General features: G+C 44.6%; 1 protein-coding gene across 7 annotated transcripts in view; it reads right to left on the reverse strand.

Moving 5' to 3' along the window:
- MAPT (microtubule associated protein tau) overlaps nucleotides 1-25,122 on the reverse strand; it is a 138,452-nt gene that overhangs the window by 15,911 nt on the left and 97,419 nt on the right. For 5 of the 7 annotated variants that reach the window (XM_060256158.1, XM_060256162.1, XM_060256160.1 and 2 more), the window contains 4 exons: nucleotides 22,638-22,770; nucleotides 19,985-20,038; nucleotides 7,543-7,808; nucleotides 446-538 (listed from right to left, as the gene is read on the reverse strand). In XM_060256158.1, coding sequence (XP_060112141.1) covers nucleotides 446-538; nucleotides 7,543-7,808; nucleotides 19,985-20,038; nucleotides 22,638-22,770 — 546 coding nt within the window. The remainder of the gene's footprint in view (nucleotides 1-445; nucleotides 539-7,542; nucleotides 7,809-19,984; nucleotides 20,039-22,637; nucleotides 22,771-25,122) is intronic. The other 2 variants (XM_060256164.1, XM_060256165.1) reach the window with 1 other exon arrangement.

A 25,122-nucleotide genomic window follows, 5' to 3' on the forward strand; every position in this document is an offset into this window, starting at 1 on the left:
CAGACAGACTGACATGCTCAGCTATGTGCCTATCCACTTCTAAACCACTGCATGGGCTTCAAGACAACAGAGGAGTATTCATCTTTCCACAGGCCTTATATAGCATCTGGTCTTTTCCATCAGTTATTTAGGTCAGGACATCTATGTACTTTTCCAAGGACCCTGGATTAAGACAACAGCAAACTTAAGGGAACCTTGGCTTCCAAATGGATATGGAATAAGCTCTGCCCATGCACACCCCACCCCCCAACACACACACAGAGAACCACGCTGGAGGTTTAGTATAGCCACACCTTCACTGGAAACGGATTAATTCACGTCACATCACCACCAATGGCCATCTGACTGTGCAGATCGCATTGGCGCTTCAGGGGGGGTTAATGCACGTCATGCCGCTGGTAAAGTTATATTATTACAGTGCACTGAATGGTGTGAAGGTACTCACACTGCCTCCGCCCGGGTTGTGTTTCATATTATCCTTTGATCCACACCTGGAATGGACGTGGCTAAAGTCCAGCTTCTTATTAACAATCTGCACCTTTAGCCAGAAAAGAACATGAGTGACAACCACTCCCATCCACAGAAACAAATGCAGAAGGATTCTCCATTTGACACCGTCTGAGGGAAAGAAAGCAGCAAAGGAATTCCCTTCCCGCCCCCTGCCCACCTTTGCAAGAATGCCGGTTTCATGTACCGAAGACAAATCCGCTTCAAATTGGAACTCTGAAGAGCTGAACTCCTTGCAGCCAGAGCTAAAATGAATGCGTGGCCTGGGGAGGGGCGGGGGGGAGAGAAGTATGCATACACTCCACAGTAGAGGCTGCCCCACTTCTATATGGCAAATCTGAATACCGTATTTATGCCGAGACCTGAACCGCTTAAAAATATGTTCAGGTTATTGCATCTTACGTTGTACCAAACAGTGGAACTTCTGAAAGCAAGGTAAGGTAAATTGCTACCGCAAAGAAACCACTGGGGACGCCAGAGTTCATTCCTCATTTGCATCAGCTTTTAAAAGGGGGCAGAGGGTCGACTGTACCTTTACTCTGCTTTTCAGTTATAAGCAGTCCTTTTATCAACCCTTCTGAAATAAATCATAATAGTACAATCCCTTTGAAGGTTTCAAGAGAGTGAGATTCAAGCCCAACAGCTCTTTAGTTAGCAACAAGAGAAGAAGGAGGAGAAGGAGGAGGGGGAGGAGAAAGAAGAAGAAGAAGAAAGAAGACGATATTGGATTTATATCCCATCCTATACTCTGAATTTCAGAGCGGTCACAATCTCCTTTACCTTCCCCTCTCCCCACAACAGACACCCTGTGAGGTGGGTGGGGGTGAGAGAGCTCTCCCAGAAGCTGCCCTTTCAAGGACAACTCCTGCCAGAGCTGTGGCTGACCCAAGGCCATTCCAGCAGCTGCAAGTGAGGGAGTGGGGAATCAAACCCAGTTCTCCCAGATAAGAGAGCTCTGGCTAACCCAAGGCCATTCCAGCAGCTGAAAGTGGAGGAGTGGGGAATCAAACCCGGTTGCCCCAGATAAGAGTCCTCACACTTAACCACTACACCAAAGTGGCTCAAGCTGATTACAAGATTTCCATTTCTACTATCTGAAGAAGGGAACCTTGACTCTTGAAAGCTGACACTCCAAACATCTTATTGGCCGCTAAGGTACTTCTGGACTCAAATCGGTTTACAGTGGGCCAACATGGCTACCTTCTGAAACTATCTTCAGTGGGGTCAGAAACCTCAGCAGGACCTCCCCATAGAACTACAAGGCAGATGGAAGGCACTTGTGCCTATCTTACTCCTTCCAAAATGAGACGCTGATGCACTGAAGCAACATGGAGTGTTCTCGCAGAGGCAGCTAAAACGAATGATGAGGAGCATCAGCTAGACAAGCACAGAGCAGCACCTTCTCCACCCGCCCCCTATCCCACAATCCTTCAGGGAAGAAAGATTAAGGAAATGAAAAGAGAAGGGGAAGGAAGTTCTTCACGTTTCATTCTAGAACGGGCAGTCACCAATAATCTGCAACGAAAGTCGTCTTTCCCTGCATTTTGATCTCCATACGTTTATGTACGTGCAAAACAAGACCGCTGAATCGTCATGGAGTTGGGGAACAGAGATGAAGAAAAAACATCTGCATTCTGTGGCATTCGTGTCCAGCCTAAGCATTCTAGTTCAAGCCTTCGCTTTCAGGTTGGTGAACTGTGAGCTAATTGGAACAGAAGAACTCTTATGATTAAGGAAGTTATCCTCATTCTCACCAGTCGACAAATGTTTATAGCACGCCACTACCCATTTCTGGAAACTTTCCGCCAGACAAACGGGACCCAGCAGCAAGAGAAAAACAATCCTGAGACTGAAACGCAGACTTCACCAGCCTCGCAGTTCACCAAGCTAAAAGGGGATGTGCAATTTCATCCTTGGTGCGCGTGAAACCTCAGGACAAGCGTATGGAATGTAACTGAAAAAGATAGTTGTGTTCCTAAAAGCAACGGACACTATGAAGTAGCCAACATCCTAGATACGCAGCAATATTCTTTTAAAATTTCAGCTCTCTGTGTGCGCGTGCATTCTTTATAGCAAGCAACTCTGCAACGTCTTATGCAGCTTGTTTTCCAGTTTCAGGTTTCTTCAATGAATATAACCGCAAGATGAGCCACTGAAAGCATCTGCCCTGTTAACTGCCACAGTGTAGAATAGAAGACTGCAGATTTATACCCCTCCCTTCTCACTGAACCAGAGACTCAGAGTGGCTCACAAGCTCCTTTATCTTCTTCCCCCACAACAGACACCCTGTGAGGTGAGTGAGGCTGAGAGGGCTCTCACAGCAGCTGCCCTTTCAAGGACAACTCCTGCGATAGCTATGGCTGACCTGAGGCCATTCCAGCAGCTGCAAGGGGAGAAGTGGAGAATCAAACCTGGTTCTCCCAGATAAGAGTCAGCGCACTTCACCACTGCACCAAACTGGCTTTTCAGTTACTTTACTAATCCAAAGCTCACATGTGGAAACAAAGGAGAAAAGTAGGGATGGGCGCAAATTGGTTCACAAGCCAAAATCTGACATGAACTTGGCATGGTTCAGGGACCCCAGACCAACATTCAGGGAAAATGCCTTTCCCAAGCATTTACCGGATTTCTGTCCGGTTTGGTTCAGCTTTTCAGGCCATTGAACTGAACAGCTGAGCAGCACAAGTCTGTGGCTGACCTGTTAGTTTTAAATGGCTGCGGGCCATTTCACTGGTGGCTTTTGCTGCCAGCCATGTCACCAGTCAGTTCCCACCCCCCATTCCCCAGAGCCCTATTATGTTGAACTTCTGGTCAGTCTGCAGTTTTTCATTCTTGGGCGAAGTGCTAAAGCAGATGGTTGCTTCTCAGCTCCAGGAGCTCTTGGAAAAGGCTGACTTTCTGGACCCATTTCAATCTGACTTCAGGCCACAATTTGGAAGAGACTGCTTTGGTTGATGATAGCAGGGAGAATGTGATCCTGCTACTTCTGCTGGATCTTGCAGCAGCCTTTGATTCTATCTGCCACAGCACTCTACCGAGCCATCTCTTGCCACTGGGACTGGGGGCAGCATGTTATGGTGGTTCAAGTGGATCATATGCTGAACATGAATCAACAGTGTGATGCGGCGGCTAAAAAGGCAAATGCAATCTTGGGCTGTATCAACAGAAGTATAGTGTGCAGATCACGTGATGTGATGGCATCGCTTAACTCTGCTCTAGTAAGACCTCACCTGGAGTACTGTGTTCAGTTTTGGGCACCACATTTTAAGGAGGATATAGACAAGCTGGAACGGGTCCAGAGGAGGGCAACGAAGATGGTGAGGGGTCTGGAGACCAAGTCCTATGAGGAAAGGTTAAAGGAGCTGGGGATGTTTAGCCTGGGGAGGAGGCAACTGAGAGGTGATAGGATCACCATCTTCAAGTACTTGAAGGACTGTCATCTAGAGGATGGGATGGAATTGTTTTCTGTGGCCCCAGAAAGTAGGACCAGAACCAATGGGTTGAAATTACATCAGAAGAGTTTCTGGCTCAACATTAGGAAGAACTTCCTGACAGAGCAGTTCCTCAGTGGAACAGGCTTCCTCAGGAGGTGGTGGGCTCTCCTTCCTTGGAGGTTTTTCAACGGAGGCTAGATGGCCCTCTGACAGCAATGAGGATCCTGTGAATCTAGGGGGAGGTGTTTGTGTGTTTCCTGCATTGTGCAGGGGGTTGGACTAGATGACCCTGGAGGTCCCTTCCAATTCTATCTGCCACAGCACTCTACTGAGCCATCTCTTGCCACTGGGACTGGGGGCAGCATGTTATGGTGGTTCAAGTCCTAGCTGTTGAGTCCATCTCAGAAGGTGGTGCTGGGGCATTCCTGCTCTGTCCCATGGCCATTGACCTGTGGGGCTCTGGAGGGTCTGATCTTATCATCCATGCTGTTTGATATTTATGTGAAGCCACTGAGAGAGGTCGTCCAGAGGTTTGAGCTGTGGTGTCAACGGGATGTGGATAGTACCCAGCTCTACCTATCCTTTCCCCCCCTAATTCTGAGGATGTTATTGAAGTTCTGAACTGGTGTTTGGAGTCAGTAGTGGGATGATGAGGGGGAACAAACTGAAACTTAATCCTGACAAGACAAGAGAGTAGAAAGGCAGTCCTGGGACCTGAGCTCTCTCCTGTCTTGGATTGGGTTATAGTCCCACTGAAAAGCCAAATTTACAGCTTGGGAGTGCTACTTGACACACTCCAACCCAGTGGCTTGGAGTGTTTTTGTCCAGCTTTGTCTGGCAGTCAACTGTATTGCTTCCTCGTTCCGTCAGATCTAGCCATAGTGATCCATACCTTAGATCAGGGGTGGTCAAATGGAAGTTTTGGAGCCACATGCGGCTTTTTCACACATATTGTGTGGCTCCTGAAGGTCGGGGAGGAACTTAATGCAGGCTTACTCTCAAGTAAGCGTGCTTAGCATCAGGACCTCAGTCAGCCTCTGAGTGCTGACCCATAAGTAGGTGACTATTTACACTGCGTGTGAAGAGGGGAAGGAGGGGGAAACAGGCAGGCTTGCAAGCTCTTCTCCACCCCAGAAGTCACCCAGAGACCTAGAGTGGGGAAAGAGAGTGGAAGAACCGAGGGAGCCACCGGAAGGAGGGCATTTAAGAGGGCTATACAGGCTCCATAGTTTCATAGCTCTCGTAGGAGCTGCATTTACTAATCTTGGTGTCAAGCAAAGATAGATACATGATAAAAACAGTGGTCAGTGATTTATATGGTGCGTGTGTGTTTCTGTCTCCCACTGGTGCCAAAAAATAATTCCCTAACCAGTGTTCCCTCTAAGCTGAGTTAGTGCGAGCAAGCTCAGAGTTTGTTAGCCTCTGGCTCATACATTTTTGTCTTAGCTCATGGCAAGTGGCTCCAGAGCAAACTAATTTATGCAACAGCTCACAAATTTAATATCAGTAGCTCACAAATTTAATGCCAATAGCTTATAAAGTAGAAGGAGCGAGGAAGCAAACCCGGTTCTCCGGGTTAGAGTAAAAAGGTCAAGGTAGTCCCCTGTGCAAGCACCAGTCATTTCCGACTCTGGGGTGACGTCGCATCATAATGCTTTCACGGCAGACTTTTTTTACAGGGTGGTTTACCATTGCCTCCCCCAGTCGTCTACACTTTCCCCACAGCAAGCTTGGGACTCATTTGACCTACCTCGAAAGGATAGAAGGCTGAGTCAACCTGGAGCTGGCTACCTGAACTCCGCTTCCGCCGGGATCGAACTCAGGTCGTGAGCAGAGATCTTGGACTGCAGTACTGCAGCTTTACCACTCTGCGCCACGGGGCTCCTATCCAGATTAACTGCTCTTAACCCCACTACCCCATTGCTGGCTCTGAAACAGATGCGGGATAAGCTTAACACATCCAGGATGAGATCAAGAATTCAAGCAGATACTCCAGGTGTTTCAGCAGTGAGAATGACTGGCATGCATAAGCCTAGATAGAGGATGTGTCATTTTTGCACATGGGGGAACAACCTGCAGGGATGTCACATCCGATTCTGTCTTCACGTCAACATCGGTTAGAGACTAGAGCATACCTCTGTCCACGCACAGAACATTCTTTCTGCAGTCCACAACACCCCTGCGTGCCAGGCTTTCCCATGACATGCTTGTCAAAGAGATGTCACCCCCCAGCATCCCACTGGAAAAACTAAGCACTCCCTTTGTTCCGACAAGCCAACGCACTGAGCATTACGTTGAAAAAATGTTGCTATTTATTCTTCTCAAATGAGTGGAGCTCAAACCCAGAAACGAAAGTGCTGCAATTAGCATGGCATTGGAAAGACGACAAACCCTTTTGTTTCCAGTAGTGCTGGGGGTCTCCAGCTGTGGGGTGGACCCTACACCTGTAGGGCGGATGAAATTGTACTTGTTGTCATTCAAAACGGAGTTCAAGTTCTCAACCCATTCAAGATCACCATCTCCATCAAAGACGATCCACTGGCGTTTCTGCAGTTTTCCTCTCAGCCTCATTCTGAAGCACTATCATTTTCATTCCCCTGGGTCCCGGGCGGGTCCTTCGTCAATCCCTCATTTAAAGACCCCCATGGGGGGGGCAGAGATGGGGGGCGGGGGGCACCCTGGAACAGCAAAAAACTCAGCATTCCCGCCCCCACCGGTCCGTGGAAAAGTTGTCTTCCACAAAACCGGTCCCTGATGCCAAAAAGGTTGGGAGCGGGCAAGATGCTGGTGCCCACGGAGGGAGCTTCACACAGGGAGCAGCGGACAGAGCCAAAGGTTATTTCTTCCCCAAGAGGTGAAGCTTAGAATTACAATCACCGCAACTGTTATTCTACCCATGAAAGCTTCAGAGGAAAGAGAAGAATTTGTCAGGCCACAACAGCCCTACCTTGACTGGCCGCTTCCTCGGTTGGCTGGGAGTGGGAGAATTTAATTTGCCTTATTCGGGTGCTCTTCAAAATCGCTCTTAGAACAGTATCCCGCCCCCCACCCCGGCACACTCTGCAAATCCTCATGTACGAATTAGTGATCTCCAGAGACGCAGGTGTGTGCAAAAATCTTCAGTGTGCATCTCTTAAGATGCATCTTCCCACAGGTGGTAGAACCTGGAAGCAGTGCCAGATCAAACCCTGTGGAGGTCCCTAGGCAGGTAAAATCTCAGGGCCCCCCTTGCAAATGATGTCAGATTCGAAGCACCTATCCCGCCACCCACAGCCCCTGCTGCAGCGTGCAGGGCACCTTCATAAAAACCTCTTTGACAAAACTGCAGGGAAAAGGCAAACTCAGTTGCTGGCTGTGTATACAGGCTGCAAGCAAGTGGAAAACCTGTGGGGGGGGGGAGCCAGCTGGGGCCCCTAAGAGGTGGGGGCCCATAGGCCAGTACCTACGTGGTCCAGTTTTTAATCCAGCCCTGCCTGAATGGGAAAATAAATGCTGGCGAAAGGCCCCTGAGGTACCGAACCAAATAGGTCAACTTGCGACAAGTTCAGATTTGTCTTTGAGAGGCGTTCACGCGGCCGTGCAAAGAACTGCAAGGATTTACCTTTCCACCTCCTGGCTGATGCTTCAAGTTTTCGGTGGAGCCGATCTTGGACTTGATGTTCTTTAGGTCCGGCATGGGCACGGGAGCCGTCTGCAGGCGGTTCTTGGCAGAAGAAGGGGATTTGGGTGGGGTGCGGACCACAGCCACCTTCTTGGGCTCCCTGTTGGGAGGTGTTGGCAAGGAGGGTGTGCGGGAGCGGCTGCCGGGGGTCCCCGGAGAACCAGGGCTGCTGTAGCCACTTCTATCGCCAGACTTTACCGGTTCACCTGTAATTTGAGATGAAGATGACACTGGATTTATACCCTGCCCTCCACTCTGAATCTCGGAGTCTCAGAGCGGCTCACAATCTTCTTTACCTTCCTCCCCCACAACAGACACCCTGTGAGGTAGATGAAGAGATTGGATTTATATCCCGCCCTCCACTCCGAAGAGTCTCAGAGCAGCTCACAATCTCCTTTCCCTTCCTCCCCCACAACAGACACCCTGTGAGGTAGATGAAGATATTGGATTTATATCCCTCCCTTCACTCCGAAGAGTCTCAGAGCGGCTCACAATCTCCTTTCCCTTCCTCCCCCACAACAGACACTCTGTGAGGTAGATGAAGATATTGGATTTATATCCCGCCCTTCACTCCGAAGAGTCTCAGAGCGGCTCACAATCTCCTTTCCCTTCCTCCCCCACAACAGACACCCTGTGAGGTAGATGAAGAGATTGGATTTATATCCCGCCCTCCACTCCAAAGAGTCTCAGAGCGGCTCACAATCTCCTTTCCCTTCCTCCCCCACAACAGACACCCTGTGAGGTAGATGAAGAGATTGGATTTATATCCCGCCCTCCACTCCGAAGAGTCTCAGAGCGGCTCACAATCTCCTTTCCCTTCCTCCCCCACAACAGACACCCTGTGAGGTAGATGAAGAGATTGGATTTATATCCCGCCCTCCACTCCAAAGAGTCTCAGAGCGGCTCACAATCTCCTTTCCCTTCCTCCCCCGCAACAGACACCCTGTGAGGTAGATGAAGATATTGGATTTATATCCCGCCCTCCATTCCAAAGAGTCTCAGAGCGGCTCACAATCTCCTTTCCCTTCCTCCCCCACAACAGACACCCTGTGAGGTAGATGAAGATATTGGATTTATATCCCGCCCTCCACTCCGAAGAGTCTCAGAGCGGCTCACAATCTCCTTTACCTCCCCCCCCCCAACAACAGACACCCTGTGAGGTAGATGAAGATATTGGATTTATATCCCACCCTCCACTCCGAAGAGTCTCAGAGCAGCTCACAATCTCCTTTCCCTTCCTCCCCCACAACAGACACCCTGTGAGGTAGATGAAGAGATTGGATTTATATCCCGCCCTCCACTCCGAAGAGTCTCAGAGCGGCTCACAATCTCCTTTACCTCCCCCCCCCACAACAGACACCCTGTGAGGTAGATGAAGATATTGGATTTATATCCCACCCTCCACTCCGAAGAGTCTCAGAGCAGCTCACAATCTCCTTTCCCTTCCTACCCCACAACAGACACCCTGTGAGGTAGATGAAGATACTGGATTTATATCCCGCCCTCCACTCCGAAGAGTCTCAGAGCGGCTCACAAGCTCCTTTCCCTTCCTCCCCCACAACTGACACCCTGTGAGGTAGATGAAGATACTGGATTTATATCCCGCCCTCCACTCCGAAGAGTCTCAGAGCGGCTCACAATCTTCTTTACCTTCCTCCCTCACAACAGACACCCTGTGAGTTGGGTGGGGCTGAGAGAGGTGGAAAGAAAGCAGCTGCCCTTTCAAGGACAACTCCTGCCAGAGCTATAGCTAACCCAAGGCCATTCCAGCAGCTCCAAGTGGAGGAGTGGGGAATCAAACCCAGTTCTGCCAGATAAGAGTCCACACACTTAACCACTACACCACACTGGCTCTGAAATATACTGAAAGTAAGTGTATTTAAATCAAGGCTCTCCAACATGGTGCTCTTGAGCATGGTGGCACTCACCATGCCTTTTCTGGCCCCAACCAAATGTTTTTAGGAAGTGGGCAGGGTCAGGTGCCCAGCAAGGCTTCTAATTGGACACTGGAAGTTTGCAGGGTTTTTTTTTAAAAAAACGTTGCTTTTGGGCAGCAGTTGCCACCAACAGCTCATGGATCTTCACTGTGTGACTGAAAGTAAGCGGCAGCAGCCATTTTGTAACTGTCTCCACTGCCTGCAGGAGTCATTATGTGGCGGCCATTTTGTGGCTGTGCCCACTGAGCAGTGTTAGAATTCCAAAGGTGCTTGCGGGCTCAAAAAAGCTAGGGACCCTCATTTAAATGAACTGTATTCTTTACTGGCTCGAAACCAAATTTCCTTCTGTTCAGTAGGCATGAAGGAATCCATACCTCCACTGCCTTCAGAATAATGAGGTTCTAGCATGCCACATTGCCCACAAAAACGCAGCTGTTGTCAGATTCAACAGCCAAACGCTAAACTACAGCCAACTTGCATATTTTTGCTGTAATGCAGTCAAGAGAATTCACTTCTAGAGGACTTTCGGGGTTGGAAAATGCCAAGCTGAACTGCTTCTCAGAAGAGGAGCAGGCTGGAACTTCTGTTCGGAGTAGTGGAAGGCAACCTAATGCCTACTGCCTACTTTTCTCAGTCAGAGATCAGTCAAAGATATGCACAGGAAACTGAGGAGATTTACTTTGGCTAAAAGGGAGTCCCGGGGGGGCTCCTTTGAGGGGTCTCTGGAGATGAGTTGCATTTTCATCATCTGCAGAAGTTTCCAGAGTCATTTATTTGACATAAGCTCGACAGGATCCTAATCTTCTTTGATACTGCTAAACATCTAAAGCTATACAAGACCGGTGTTGATCTGGATAACTACAGAAAAGGTACAGATTGCTATCTTTCATTCCGGGACTAATTAAAGTTAAACAAAATAAAATCAGAAGGTGGGAAATTGAAATCTAGAAAGCTTGGAAGAAGGGGAGAAGGGGCAGAATTTGGACTTTGTAAATTTAAAGGACAGTGCTAAAAAGTGGAAAGGAATTTATTGTTTTGTCTACTTGCGGTTTTGGAAAAAAAGCCCCATTGTCATGGATTTGCAGCTCCCACAGCCAACACAGGAAATACATCAAGTATCGTGAGATCTCTCTACCAGTGAAAATGGGATTTGGTGGCAAGCAAAGCAGGAAGTATCGGATGGAAAAGGGAAATCATTGAAGCAGCCAGCCTACTATAATATCATAGAAAAACATCGTCGGCCATTGCTAAGAGGTTAAAATTTAAATAAAATTTTTAAAGTGTTCGGGACATTAAAAATTGGTGGAGCCGACAGAGGTGACGATTATAAGGTAAATACTATTGAACATTACTGTTAATAACCATTTTAGAAGCCTCTAGAGGAAAAAGGAAAAAAAATTAAAGTGAGGCAGAAAGTCGCGACTGCCATATGGAAAAAATAAAAACTTTTAAAATTAATATCTGAGCCCAGGAGGCTATGAGGACAGCGAAATGAGGCTTATTGAAAAGAGCAAGCCTCACTCTTTTAAATTTGATAGTTGAAATTTAATTTGGTGAAGTCAAAATTTTCGGTGTTTTTACATGTCAGACCACAAGCAAACCCATGCAAGGACTGCTTCACTGGAGAAAAAGCAGGACCAATTAGATGCAATGGAAGCCAGGATAATGAAAGGGATGAAGGAGATAATAACTGCTTCCAAAAAAGAAATTAGAAAAGATATTGAAGAGCTAAAAAAAGATATAGAGGATCTCAGAAATTAGACTGTGGTGACATCAAAAAAAGTGCAAGAGGGGGAAGGGAGAGTGAAAGTACATGATTCCACCTTGTTAAAAATACAAGAAAAAGTGGCAATTCGTGACTGCAAATTGATGGAGACCCAGATACGTCTGAGAGGAGTACCTGAGGATGAAGAAACTGATTTGAAAGAATATATAATAAAAATAATTGCAGAATTTTTGGAGGAATATCCTGAAGGGACTAGAAACATGTATGACTGTATGTATAGAGTGAAAAAAAAAAAAATCTACCAAGAGATGTGGTTATAAGATATATGACAAAAGAAATGGTGGGGAAAATCATGAATAAAAACTTTGAAAAGACACTGATAGTGGGAGGCAGCAGAGTAAGAATTATGAAGGAGTTGCCAAGACAAGTGATAAATAACAGAAGAGCATATAACAAATTGACAGAAAAATTACGGAACAATTAAATGAGGTATAGATGGATAATACCTGAAGGTTTGAGCTTCGAGCTACAAGGAAAAAGGATTACAATTACAAGCACACAGGAACTGCGTGGATTTTATGAAGAACATAAAGAATTTGCACCATGATGGATTACAAATTATTATCTTGGAATGTAAATGGACTAAATTCACCACAAAAAAGAAAGGCAACGTTTCATTGGATTAAAAAGCAAAATTGTAATATAGTTTGTTTACAAGAAGTACATATCAAACAAAGTAGCAAAGTAGCACATCAAACAAAGTAGTAACAAAGGAAGTAGCATTATTCTTTGCGGATGCAGAGAAAGCAATTGATAATTTAAATTGGGACTTTATGTTTGCAGTAATGGAGAAAATGGAGTTGGGGGAAAACTTTATAAGGATGATAAAGGCAATATATACTGAACAACGTGCAAGGCTATGTATAAATGCAGATCTTACAGATGATAATTAGCAAAGGTACAAGACAAGGCTGTCCGCTTTCCCCACTGTTGTTTATAATGACTCTTGAAATCTTACTGATGCAAATCCAAGAAGATAAAGAAATAGAAGGATTAAAAGTAAAAGGATTTACTTACAAATATAGAGCATTTGCAGATGATATAATATTTATAAATGAAAATCCCATACAAGTCACACCTTTGTTGTTAGCTAAAATACAAGAATATGGGGAACCGGCAGGACTTTGTATTAATAAAGAAAAATCAAAACTTCTATGTAAAAATATGCAAGTAAATAAACAAAAGCAATTGCAGAGGCTAACGGGTTGTGAAGTTACCTCTAAGGTAAAATATTTGGTTGTGGAGATAACAATGAAGAATATTGATTTGTTCAAAAATAATTATGAGAAGCTAATGGATGAAGATATGTTAAAATGGAATAAATTTAATTTGTCATTGCTTGGCAGAATAGCTGCAATTAAAATGAATGTTCTACCAAGAATAATGTATTTGTTTCAAACTATCCCGATTGTGAAAGACAGTAAACAATTTAATAGATGGCAAAGAAAAATTTCAGCGTTTGTGTGGGTTGGGAAGAAACAAAGGATTAAAATGAAAATTTTAACAGATGCAAAAGAGAGAGGCGGATTCCAATTACCAGATTTAAAATTATATCACGAAGCAGTTTGTTTAGTGTGGATAAAAGAATGGATGATGCTGTTAAACAAAAAACTCTTAGCGTTTGAAGGTCATGGAAATAAATTTGGCTGGCACGCTTATATGTATTATGGGAAAAAAAGATGTTTTTTTCTCTCACCATTATATAAGAAATAATTTGCTAAATACATGGATGAAATATAAGAAATATGGAGATGAGAGAAAACTGTTACGCATAGTGCCAGCAGAAGTAATAAAAATAACAGCTGAGACGGGTGAAGAAAAGTGGTTGTCATATAATCAACTATTAAAAATACAAAGTGGCAAAACAGAATTGAAAACTGCTGAAGAGCTGAATAATAAATATGATTGGTTCCAAATGCAACAAATAAAGAGCTTGGTGGATAATGATATTAAAACGGAAGGAATAAGAAAATGGTCTACGGAAGATGAAGTAGTGAAATCTCAAATGATTAAGTGGCAATTAATATAAGTATCAAAAATCAATCAATCAATCAACCTTTAATGGCATGTAAAAACAGGTTAAAAGAACAATGGTTGAAAAACAGAAAATAGGTTAAAATACTGGACATCAGGATTAGAGTACGTTTACATAAGATCACAGTTAAATGGGACAACAAGACTGTTCCTTGTCTTGACGAATCTTTTTGGCCCAGTACAGAAATAAGGCAGTTACAGTTATGTCAGGAGTAACATATCTACCATATAGAACTGCTGATGGCATAACATCAAATTTTGCCAATGAAAAGGCCCTACGCTGTTGAGGACTTTGCAAAGAATAGAGATAGGAAGCCATATGGCCAATATCAAACGAAAACCTTAGACTCACGGGAGAACAAGTTTTATTAGCGGCGCTGTGGAGATTTATAAGTAAAGAAATACAGATGGAAATTTGGGAATATTTGTGGAAGAACTCTATGAAGCTTTCGACGTGTCATAGTATTTAAGAGAACTGTTCTAAAATGATGTATAGATGGTATATGACTCCTAAAAAGTTGGCAAAGATGAACAATAAGATGACAGACATATGTTGGAAATGTAAAAAACATGAAGGTTCTTTCTACCATATGTGGTGGACTTGTGAAAGAGCAAAAAAGTATTGGCAGATGACTCAACAAGAAATTTCTAGGATCTTGGGATATGAATTTAAGAAAATTGCAGAGACTTTTCTGTTGGGATTACAAATAGAAAAATTTCCAAAAGAAGATAGAACTATAATTTGGTATTTGCTTTCAGCTGCTAGGACATTATATGCGCAGTTGTGGAAGCAAGAAAAAATACCAGAGAAATGGGATTGGATTGTAAAAGTTATGACATGGAGTGAAATGGACAAATTAACAAGAATTTTAAGAGACTATGACTTAGAAGTTTTTAAGATGGAGTGGAAAAAGTTCAGAAGATATGTAGAAAGAGTGGAAAATAAAAGGACATTGGACAATTTTTGATAATGATTAAGTCTTAGAAGGAAGAAGAATGTAATTTTTTGTTTTTATTAGTTAAGGGTACTTTTTAATATTAGTAGTATAAGTAAATAACACCGGCGTGGGTCAAGTTAAGGGGGGAGGGGTGGTTAGAAAGTAATATATGGGATAGATAAAAAGAAGTTATTAATGATGCAGGAATAAGATATTGTTACCATATCTTACTAAATAAAAATTGTTTTAACCAAGGAGAATTCACTTCTATTTCTGCAGAGCTCTCAATCTACAGCTGGCAGACGAGTAGCACTTATCTTACAGTATTTTAACTATGAAATTGGTGAAGATATAAGACATCTTGTAAAGCAGGGGTGGCCAAACTTGCTTAACATAAGAGCCACATAGAATAAACATCAGATGTTTGAGAGCCGCAAGACATGAATGTTAGCTGTTTGAGAGCCACAAGGAAGGATGATGGAAGGTAGGCAGGCAGGCAAACACATGAGGGGAGAGAGAGGTGGAAAGAAAGCAACTTTAACTTTAAATGCATTCTCCAGCCACTGACTGGCTTGGAGAAGTTATTTTGAAAGACAAATGTCTTCTCCAAGCTGGCTGACAGGGTGGTGGGGGCTTCAAGAGCCACACAATATGTGTGAAAGAGCCACATGTGGTTCCTGAGCCACAGTTTGGCCACCCATATTCTAATGCAGGGGTATGAAACATGCGGCCCGCGGGCCACATCAGGCCCGCAGAGGGCTTCAATTAGGCCCTCCAGCAACTGGCAGTCATCTTCTTCATTTTCCCTTGCCTAATTTTTTTGGTTGCCATTTTGTGTTTCTCCCGACAGGCCAGAGCAGCAAAGCAGCCTTTCCATTTCCCCCTCCCTTTTCCCAAAGAGAGGAAGAGGGAGGAACAGCCTCAGCCAATGAGGGAGCTTGGCTCTATAGCTCTTCTGGGTGATTAAGTTTGCCAGGTTCAATTAATCACTCTGCAGAGCTACTGAGACAAGCCTCTCTTCCTTCTAATGAATGGCTGAGGCTCCTCCCCCTCCTCCTGCCCTGGGGAAGGAAAGGAACCAGAACTTCCTTTGCCCAGTCCCCACCATCAGGAGAGCTACAAAGGAGAGTTTTTAAGACTAGCAACGTTTTAGTGAAGGTATGAGCTTTTTGCCTTGCTACACAGAGAGAGAGAGAGTTTTTTAGGGCTTGTTATGGGTGTAACTGGGTTCCCCTCCTCTTTTTCACTGTACTCATGCCCTCCAGTCTTTCTCAATAGGAAAGCATGTGAACTATTTAGAAGAGAAACATCAGCATTAGGCTGAGAGTGTGTTCCACCCCAGGTTTACTCAGCAAATTTTCCTTATTTTTTTCTTTTACATTTTCCTTTGATTGGGGGTCTTGAATTTAGACTTCCCTGATAGTAGGCTGACACTGACCACTGCACATGGCTCTCTCTCTATTCTTGTAGTTGTTTTTTTTTGGGGGGGGGAGTTTTTTTTTTTTTTGAGTTGTAGTCATTTTTCTGGGGAAAAATTATTGTTTTGTAGACCAACACATAGCCCTCAGTCTGTGCCATCGTGCTGTCACATGTTCTTGACTAGTACTTGAAGCAACTTTTGTACAAAAGCTTACAATGCCCAGCTGCTTCATGTTCCTCTGGGTCTTAGGCTCAAAGCATTGACCATGAGATGTCTGTAATGAATGCCGATGAATCAAAAGTAGGTTTGCAACTTACAGATGTGCACACCTGAACAGCACATATTCAAGACTGGTACAGCACAGACATGGTCTGCAGTTTTTGATGCAATAATTCATAGTGAGAGGTGATATTTATCAGAGGCTGTAAAACAATATATTGCAAGCAGGCTAATATTTTATGTTTTATTTTAAGCAAAAAAATTTTTTTTCTAATTGTGTCTGTGCCCTTTATAAAGTTTATATGTCCGCTACCTGGCATTACATTTTATGATACACATGGCTCGGCCTGACAAGGTCTCATTTATGTCAAATTCGGCCCTCGTAACAAATGAGTTCAACACCCCTGTTCTAAAGGTTCGTTGTATTTTTCAACTCCCGCAGTTTATGAAGCCCAAGCGTCAGAACTCTGCTGCTTTGCTGTTGATGTCACCAATGTACACCAAAAATACTCAATATATTATTTCAAAAACTATAAAGTGTAGTTTTGTGATAAGTCCTGTTCTGTATGCATACAAATTCTTATACAACCATATACAAAATCTCATACAAAAATCCTATACAAAGCCCTTGAACACACAAGAGAAAATTCTTCTATATAGAGCCACCAGGCTTCAGTCTACAGAATGTAGCTGTAATTTTGCCAGGATTCTTAGGGGAATCATTAATGTACTCTCCCCTCAAATTGTGCATCCTCAGTGTACACAGTTTTTGTTGGGTGCCTTATACTGTGTGTCTAATTTTTGGGTCAGATGTCACCAATGTGGCAGGTCTAGATTCATAACTTTTCTCTGCCTGTTGCTCATTTATCTCACCTTGCCTTTGAAGTACTTCAGTCAAAACTAAAGCAAAAAAACCCACGGGTAGACCGTCGTCAATGTGAATGCTCTTTCTGCTATCTATAAGCAATTAATTATTGCATAAATGCAGATATACAACACAATAACTGGATTGGTGGTCACAATACCAGACACTAATGTTGTCATAATAAAGTCTCCATCAATGCAATAAATGATAAAGTCCACAATTATAAACAAAAATACAAGATGATAAGTGGGGAATTCCTCCTACAATTGCCAGTGTCCAAAAGACCTCAACAGTTTGTAGTGTCTATCTGAGGACGTTCCCAAGATAACAGCATCCGAAAGAACCCTTCCCAAGTATCTTTTTTGGCATTTCAAAACATTTCTTCTTCAGTAATGCCTGTTTAATGGAACCTGATCTCACAAATATATAAGACACAGCTCAAAATTACAATGGAATCAGTAGGATCTCAGAGCAAGGGTCGTGCTAAACCCCTCCTCCATTCTAACTTCGCTATAAAATAGGTGAGGCTGAAAGAAAGAGTAACTGCTACAAGGTTACTCGAAAAATATCACGACTGAGTACAGATTCGAGCCCAGGTCTTCCACTTCCAGGTCTTCCATCTGGCATTCTATCCACTATATCGTATCGGCTCTCACCATCAGCATTCACATGGTTAAATGCAATAGCATCTGAACTGCTACTTTGCAAACAGCCAACTCAGCTGCATCAGTTTATGGTGTACTTGATGCTGGTTTGCTGAGAAGAGAAACGGGAATGGTGGTGGACTTCCTCCTTCGACTTCCTTCCCCGCTAGCAATTTTATTATTTATTGTATTTATAAATCGCCCAATCCCTGCTACTGCAGAGCTCTGAGTGATGTACAACATATATAAAACCACAACAGAATACTACCCATTAAAATGAATTTACAGAACATTTTAACAATCTGATGGCAATAAATAGTCCTAACTGCCAAGCTACATTCATTGGCAGGAGGGAAGAGGGCAAAGTAGGAGAGGAGGGTACCCACCAGATGGAAACCGTCTGTCCTCAACCTATCTCTGCCATGCAGGCCCTGTGGAATTGCATCAGATCCTGCAGCGTCCAGATGGTATCTGGCAGAGTTCCACCAGGTTGGGGCCAGGGCCAAAAAGGTCCGAGCTCTGGTCAAGAACAGCTGGATGTCTTTAGGTCAAGGGACCACCAGCGAGTTGTTTTCTAAGGAGGGTTACATTCTCCCAGGGACATAACAGAGGAGACGGTCCCATAAGCAGGGGTGGAATTCTAGCAGGAGCTCCTTTGCATATTAGGCCAAACACCCCTGATGTAGCCAATCCTCCATGAGCTTACATGGCTCTTTTTTGTAAGCTCTTGGAGGATTCGCTACATCAGGGGTGTGTGGCCTAATATGCAAAGGAGTTTCTGCTAGAATTCCACCCCTGCCTGTAAGTATGTTGGTCCCTGACTGCTCAGGGCCTTATAGGTCAATACCCAAACCTTAAACTTGACTCTGTATTCCAGTGGGAGCCAATGCAGGTGGCACAGCACAGGATATATATGTGCCATTCTTGATCTTCCCTCCAGGACTCGTACCACCACATTCTGGACCAGTTGAAAATTCCAGGTCAGTCTCAAGGGCAGGCAAACACACAGCAAGTTTCACTAATCTAATCCTTCAGGCATAAGTAACAATAAACAATTGGGCCTTACTTGTGGTGGCACCCAATTTATGAAACCCATTTTCCAACGATTCATTTGGCACCTAGCCTGTTAAGTCTTTTAGTACCAGGCCAAAGCTTTTTTCTTCATTCCAGCATCTGGGGGTCGTTTTCATCTTATTCTTGATGGATTTTGTGTTTGATACATTGATCTATTGTTGGATGGGTTTTAATGGCTTTTATTGTTTCTTTATACTTTTATTTACAGGCCCTGAGCGATGTCTGATTTTATTATCACCCGTTTTGAATTTTTACTTCTTTTTCATGGAATTTTTTTGTTCCCTTTGATTACTTTAAATTGCTTCAAGTGGAATCTTTTATTTGGGAAAAAAATGATATAGGGACATCTTAATTACCGTATTTTTCGCTCCATAAGACGTACGTGAGCATAAGACGCACCTAGTTTTTATAGCCGTTTGTGTGAATTTAGAGGCATTTGTGTGAATTTTTTGCAGTATTCGCTCCTTAAGAAGCACACACTTTTCCCTCCACTTTTTTGGGGGGGGGCAAAAGTGAGTCTTATGGTGCAAAAAATACAGCAATATGAAGCTCTTTTCCTTTCTGACAGCCAATTAACCCACTTAATAATCTTCCTCCACTCTTTCAAGATCATAAGCAGCTACCTTATCAGACTATTGGGTCTATCACGGCCTGTCTTGTCTCCTCAGACTGGTAGTAGCTCTACAACAGTGGTTCCCAACCTTTTTGGGACCAGGGGGAGTGCTGGAGTTTTGCCACACCAGGCCACCCCCCCCCACATATGCCTCTGTCCCTGCCCCCTTGAGGATCTGTAAATGGGGAGGGGGCAGGGGCTGCTTCTGCTGCCTTCCCGCTAGGTGTTGAGGAGCAGAAGCACCCGATCTGCCTCCCCCTCCCATTTAAAGACACCTGTAGAACAGGCAGGGGTCTTTAAATGAGGGGTAGGGGAAGGTCGTTGCCATGCTGTCCCTTCCGCCAGCCCTGGACTGGGTGGATGAAAGAGGCAGTGTGGCCTCGCTCTGAGGCTGGCTCCCCTGCAAGGAGAGGCAGCCTTGAAGGGAGGCGGTGTTGCCTCTTTAGTCTGCCAAGGTCCCGGACAGGCGAAAGGAACATTGCGGCCCGGTTACTATCAGGCCATGGACCAGTACCGGTCCCTGGTCTGGTGGTTGGGGACCTCTGCTCTACAGGATCTCAGGTGGAGATCCTACTACATCACCTACTACAGTATCCTTTTCAAGGACTGGAACTGGGGCTGGCTGAATGCAAAGCAGGTGCTCTATCATGGAGCCACTCATACCACAAACTAGAACTTTTCATAGAAGCAACCTTGCAAGGGGAGGAAATCTATTTGTAGCCTCCAATGAAAAGTACTAAAGCAAGCACCTTGCGCTGACAAATTTTTAGGTCAACACCAGAACACTGACTTTGATTTTGATGATTTTTTTTTTTTTAGGAACCAACAGCAAACAGACTACTTTTATTTCACCTCTCTCCGATTTTGCAGCCGTGTTTGGGGGCCTCCTCTGCTCCTTCTTGGCAGCTGAAAGAACAAAAATAACCTTTCATTAAAATCGGTGACATTATATACATTTCGCTACTGCAGTATCCTCCTGATATGGTGAGAAAGATTATTGGAAAGGCCAGAACGATACACAGGGACAGCTGGCTACAAGACAAGCCCACAGAAAGTGACAACGGAACACCAACTGTGATCGCAAACAGCTCACGACTCATAAAAATATAAGGAAAGCCATGTTGGATCAGGCCAATGGCCCATCCAGTCCAACACTCTGTGTCACAGAAGAACATAAGGGAAGCCATGTTGGATCAGGCCAATGGCCCATCCAGTCCAACACTCTGTGTCACATAAGAACATAAGGGAAGCCATGTTGGATCAGGTCAATGGCCCATCCAGTCCATCGCAGAGTAGTCAAAATTCTGGTCCACCAGTGGGGCCAAAATTCCAAAAGCCCTCCCATTGTAGCCCCCCAAACACCAGAGTAACACATTATTAATGACCTACTCAAGCCAGTTCAATGTATTACGTATTAATGACCTATGACTCAAGCTGGATAATGACACTACCCTCGCACAGGCACTGGGGGATCGGTTTTTTGATTACAGACTGCCTGCTAACCTAGAACAACTTCTCACCTACAATGATAAACTACTTAACAGTAACATGGACTTGGGTGCCAAGGATTGCAACAAACCAAATGCCCACTTTGCTCTCATCTAGATCCCAGCAACAACCAGCCAGATCATCTCAGGTTCACTCTACTCTCATTCTGTGATTTATGCCACCACACATCAGCAATGCCCTTCCACCCTCTACATTGGAGAAACAGGCCAGTCGCTATGACATAGAATAAGTGGGCATAAGTCTGACATTAGAAGGAAAGGGAAGGTCCCCTTTGCAAGCACCAGTCGTTTCCGACTCTCAGGTGACATTGCTTTCAAAACGTTTTCACGGCAGACTTTTTACAGGGTGGTTTGCCATTGCCTTCCCCAGTCGTCTACACCTTCCCCCCAGCAAGCTGGGTACTCACTTTACCGACGTCGGAAGGATGGAAGGCTGAGTGAACCTCGAGCCGGCTACCTGAAAACCCAGCTTCCGCCAAGGATCGAACTCAGGTCGTGAGCAGAGCTTAGGGCTGCAGTACTGCAGCTTTAATACTGTGCCACAGGGCTCTTTTGACATTAGAAACCACAACATCAAAAAACCAGTGGGGAAACATTTCAGCCCTCCAGGACATTCCGTTGCTGACCTAAGAGTAGCAGTTCTCTTACAGAGGAATTCAGGGCTTTTTTTGTAGCAAAAGCCCATCAGGAACTTATTTGCATATTAGGCCACACACCCCTGACAAGAAGCCAGCTGGAACTGCGTTCCTGTGTGTTCCTGCTCAAAAAAAGCCCTGGAGGAATTTCAAAGGGAGATTAGAAAGCGAGACTGCTGAATTGCAACTGATACTGAAACTCAAGACAATGTCTTCTCCTGGACTGAACTGAGGATTCCTGTTTCATTAGCCAATGCTGATTTCACCATGTCTAGTACCCCTCTGCATACCACGCCTAATCCAATCCCACCTGTAGTTGTCATTCCACATCTGAAATCATTCCACTCTCCAAAATATAAGGGCAGATGGACCCTCATTCTAGCTGCATCCGAAGAAGTGAGCAGTGACTCATGAACGCTCATACCCTGCCACAAACTTTGTTAGTCTTTATTACTAGTTTGTTGCTCTTTTCTGCTGCTACAGACAGACTAACATGGCTACCCATCTTGATTATGCATTTTAAATGGTTACCTCAAACAGAAGCAACCATGGAACAATAGGATAAATACCACATAACGGTCTTCTCCATTTGGTAGGAAAGTCGAGTCACCAAGGTCTTGCCAAGGGATGGAGAGATGTTTCTCACGTTGCCTTTACTCGGAGCTTTTTTCCTAGAAAAAGCCTAGCAGAAGTGCCAGAAAACTGCAGCACAGCACAGCCCCACAAGACCCAAGAAGCTGCACCACAGTGCAGCCTGGCCCCACAAGCCCGGCCATTGAGCTGGGCCCCAGGAAACCATGCTGCAGCATGACCCTGCCAGTGAGCTTTGCTGGCTTGGGAGCACGCGGCTGCTGGAGACCTTTTTTTTTTAGCTGGGGCTCTGGCCAAGCCTGCCGCATCAGTGCTCCGGTGCGCTCTGGCTCAAAAAAAACCCCTCTGATTTTACTTAAGATCTCTGCCCTGATACCCACATCAGTTTCATTTGAGAAGATGAAATCAAATCAATTTCATGTCACTCGTTCCGGAAAACGCCCCTGCTTTTTCGAGAAAGTGTCCCTAAAAGTCACAGTTATTCATCAAAAGAAACACGCACCCTGTAGGAAAGATTTCTGACACACTTGGCGTTTTTGCACCCACTAAACAATGCACTTTTGATTCACTTTGCAACTGGATTTTACTGTGCAAACGGTTGCTGAATATGTGTGAAAGCATCCGTTCTTTCACGATATTGTAGATAAAAGATATCACACGTATGTCTGTAAGAGAGGTCCCAAGTCTAATACAGCAGATCCTTGCCTTCTTCAAACAACTGAAAACCCACATGCAATGCTTTCTGCAACCCCAGTGAACCTCTTGACTTACCGAGACTGGGCGGTGTCTTGGGGACGGTAGGAGTTTTGGATGGGATCCGTGAAGCGTTGCCTGGGTTCTTTTGATTTTGTGCTCCAGCAGGACGTGGAGTGACTATCTTCGTTACACTTTTCATATCCGGGCCCTGGTTTTGGAAAAGGGTAGTGTTTACTGCACTGCACAAAAACTCCAAAAGGAAAACTAATTGATTGTGTGTGTGGGGGGGGGGGCTTCCTTTATTAATTTAGCCCCAACCAATGCCACCCAAAACAGATTCACTGTTCACATACTTCTCTCATACAATAAGTCGCTATTAATCATTCTTCTGCACAACAGCGAAGTAAAACTAGCAAGCTGGTGAGTATGGCTTCAGGAGCATCTGAACTGTCCCATTAGACCTGAGTGTATTCATTATTTCAATGGATGAATTTACAAGTATTCAGGAAGGGTGCCGTTCATGTTACTCTGCAGCAAAGCTCCTAAACACACAGTTTTTAGAAGATTTATCACTTGTTATATAATCAGCGTTATGAGTTATGCCTGCACCCATGCCAATACTACCATGCATTTTCATGCCTCCTTTTTTTAACTGCATGGAAAATCTGATATCCAGCTATAAAGCTCTGATTGACGAATTAGATTCCACCTCTCCCTCGGAGCAGCCAATGGGAGCTGAAGAAATGTTAGTGAGAAAGATAGCGGAAAACGGCAGTTATGGGAATAAGAGAGTGGGTGAAAGCGGTTGGGGAGTTGAGAGTGTGTCTGGCTGAGGGAAGCTGTGGTAAAGATCAGCTTAAAGCTAACTGGAAAGAATTTGTAACAGAAGATCCCAAATGCTGGAATCATGAAAAGTTTCAACGGGAAATAAATGTTGTAGCATTTACCTTACTTTCTTCAGTTTTATATTTGAACCAAACATAAAAGTTAATTTCTCATTGGTTGAACCATGTGAGCAAGTTGTCTCAGAACCCACACACACACACACACACACACACAAGACAAGCTAAGATCTCAGTCTATATAAATTTGGGGGTATGAATAAATGGCAGCATAGTGCAAACAGAACAGTGCTTGAGTCCCCAACTCCAGTAATTATGTGCAGTGTTTGAGATCCTTTATTAATTTAGCCCCAACCAATTGAATACAAATTATTGAAGCGGGCTGGGCTACCCTATCTGCTGATATCTCTGGAAAAAAAGAGAGAGGAATGGAGAGGGGAAATGATCCTGACTCAGGGGTGTCAAACATGCAGCCAAGGGGCCAAATCAGGCCCCCAGAAGGCTCCTATCAGGCCCCCGAGCAACTGGCTGTTGTCTGCTTCCTTCTCCCTCTCTCTTGCTTCCTTCTGCATAACTGCTTGCTTTGCAAAGCTTGCTCAACTGCACAGGCTCTACAGAGCAAATCCTCTAATTTCTCCATTGGCTGAGGCTCCTTCTTTGGGGAGGAAGCATGCTTTGTCAGGGTCTCTCAATCGTACAGCAGAGCTACTGAGCCAAGCCTCTCTTCCTTCTATTGGCAGAGGCTCCTCCAGGGAAGTAAGGAAAGAGCCAGAGCTTCCTTTGGCCAGTTCCCTGGATCCCATGGGAGAAATACAAAGAAAGCACCTTTAAGACCAATGAGTGCTAATGCTTTAAGCATGTTTTATTTTAAGGTGTTTTTTTTTTTAAATCTTTGAGTTTGTCTGTCCTTTATAAAGTTTATATCTCTGCTACCTAATCTTAAATAGATACACACATGGCCCGGCCCGATCATTTATGTCAGATCTGGCCCTCATAACAAATGAGTTTGACACCCCAGCTCTACATATTACCCAAGAAGGGTAGTGACCTAGTTGTAACCATGAACCTGAGACAGAGAGGTTACAGAGGGTGGGAGGCATGTGCTGTGAGGTAGAAAGCTAAGTTACAAAAGGCATGTGACTATTAACTACCATCTTTCACTTCATGTCAAGATGGACCGTCACAGAAGATTGCAGAATGGGGACAACATGGCAGTGTCTCTGTTCTCTGGAAACCCAAATAATTCAGCCTTTGCAGCATCAAAAAGATGCAGACACCATTCAAATCTTCCTTCATTCTAATTTTCCTGATTATCTGCTTAGCCCAGCAGACATAACGGATTAGAGGAGACTCACACTGACTCCTTTCACTGACTCTCCACATTACGACGTTCCATAAAAGCCAGACAAGTCCTCTTTTAAATATATCTGAGTGTACCCCAAAGGAGATGACGGTATCATGTGACAGTTGCCAGGGCTTCATTCAAAGGGAGCTGGACATGACTGAGCAGCCCTGTAGTGCATTACACAGCTGTTTGTTTAGTTGTGAGCTGGGACTGTTCCTTGGCTTGGCTACAAAGGCCATTGGCCAAACTTAGATGAGGAATAGAGAAAGTGGTCGGTAGTGGGTTGGTAATTCTCAGGAAACAAGGAGAATGGGTACAAAGAGAAGATAATTGCCAGACCCCTTTGCTCAAAGTATTTCATTGCATTTCTTCC

This window comes from Heteronotia binoei, chromosome 15 (genome assembly GCF_032191835.1).
Source record: "Heteronotia binoei isolate CCM8104 ecotype False Entrance Well chromosome 15, APGP_CSIRO_Hbin_v1, whole genome shotgun sequence".
NCBI classification, from domain to species: Eukaryota; Metazoa; Chordata; class Lepidosauria; order Squamata; family Gekkonidae; genus Heteronotia; species Heteronotia binoei.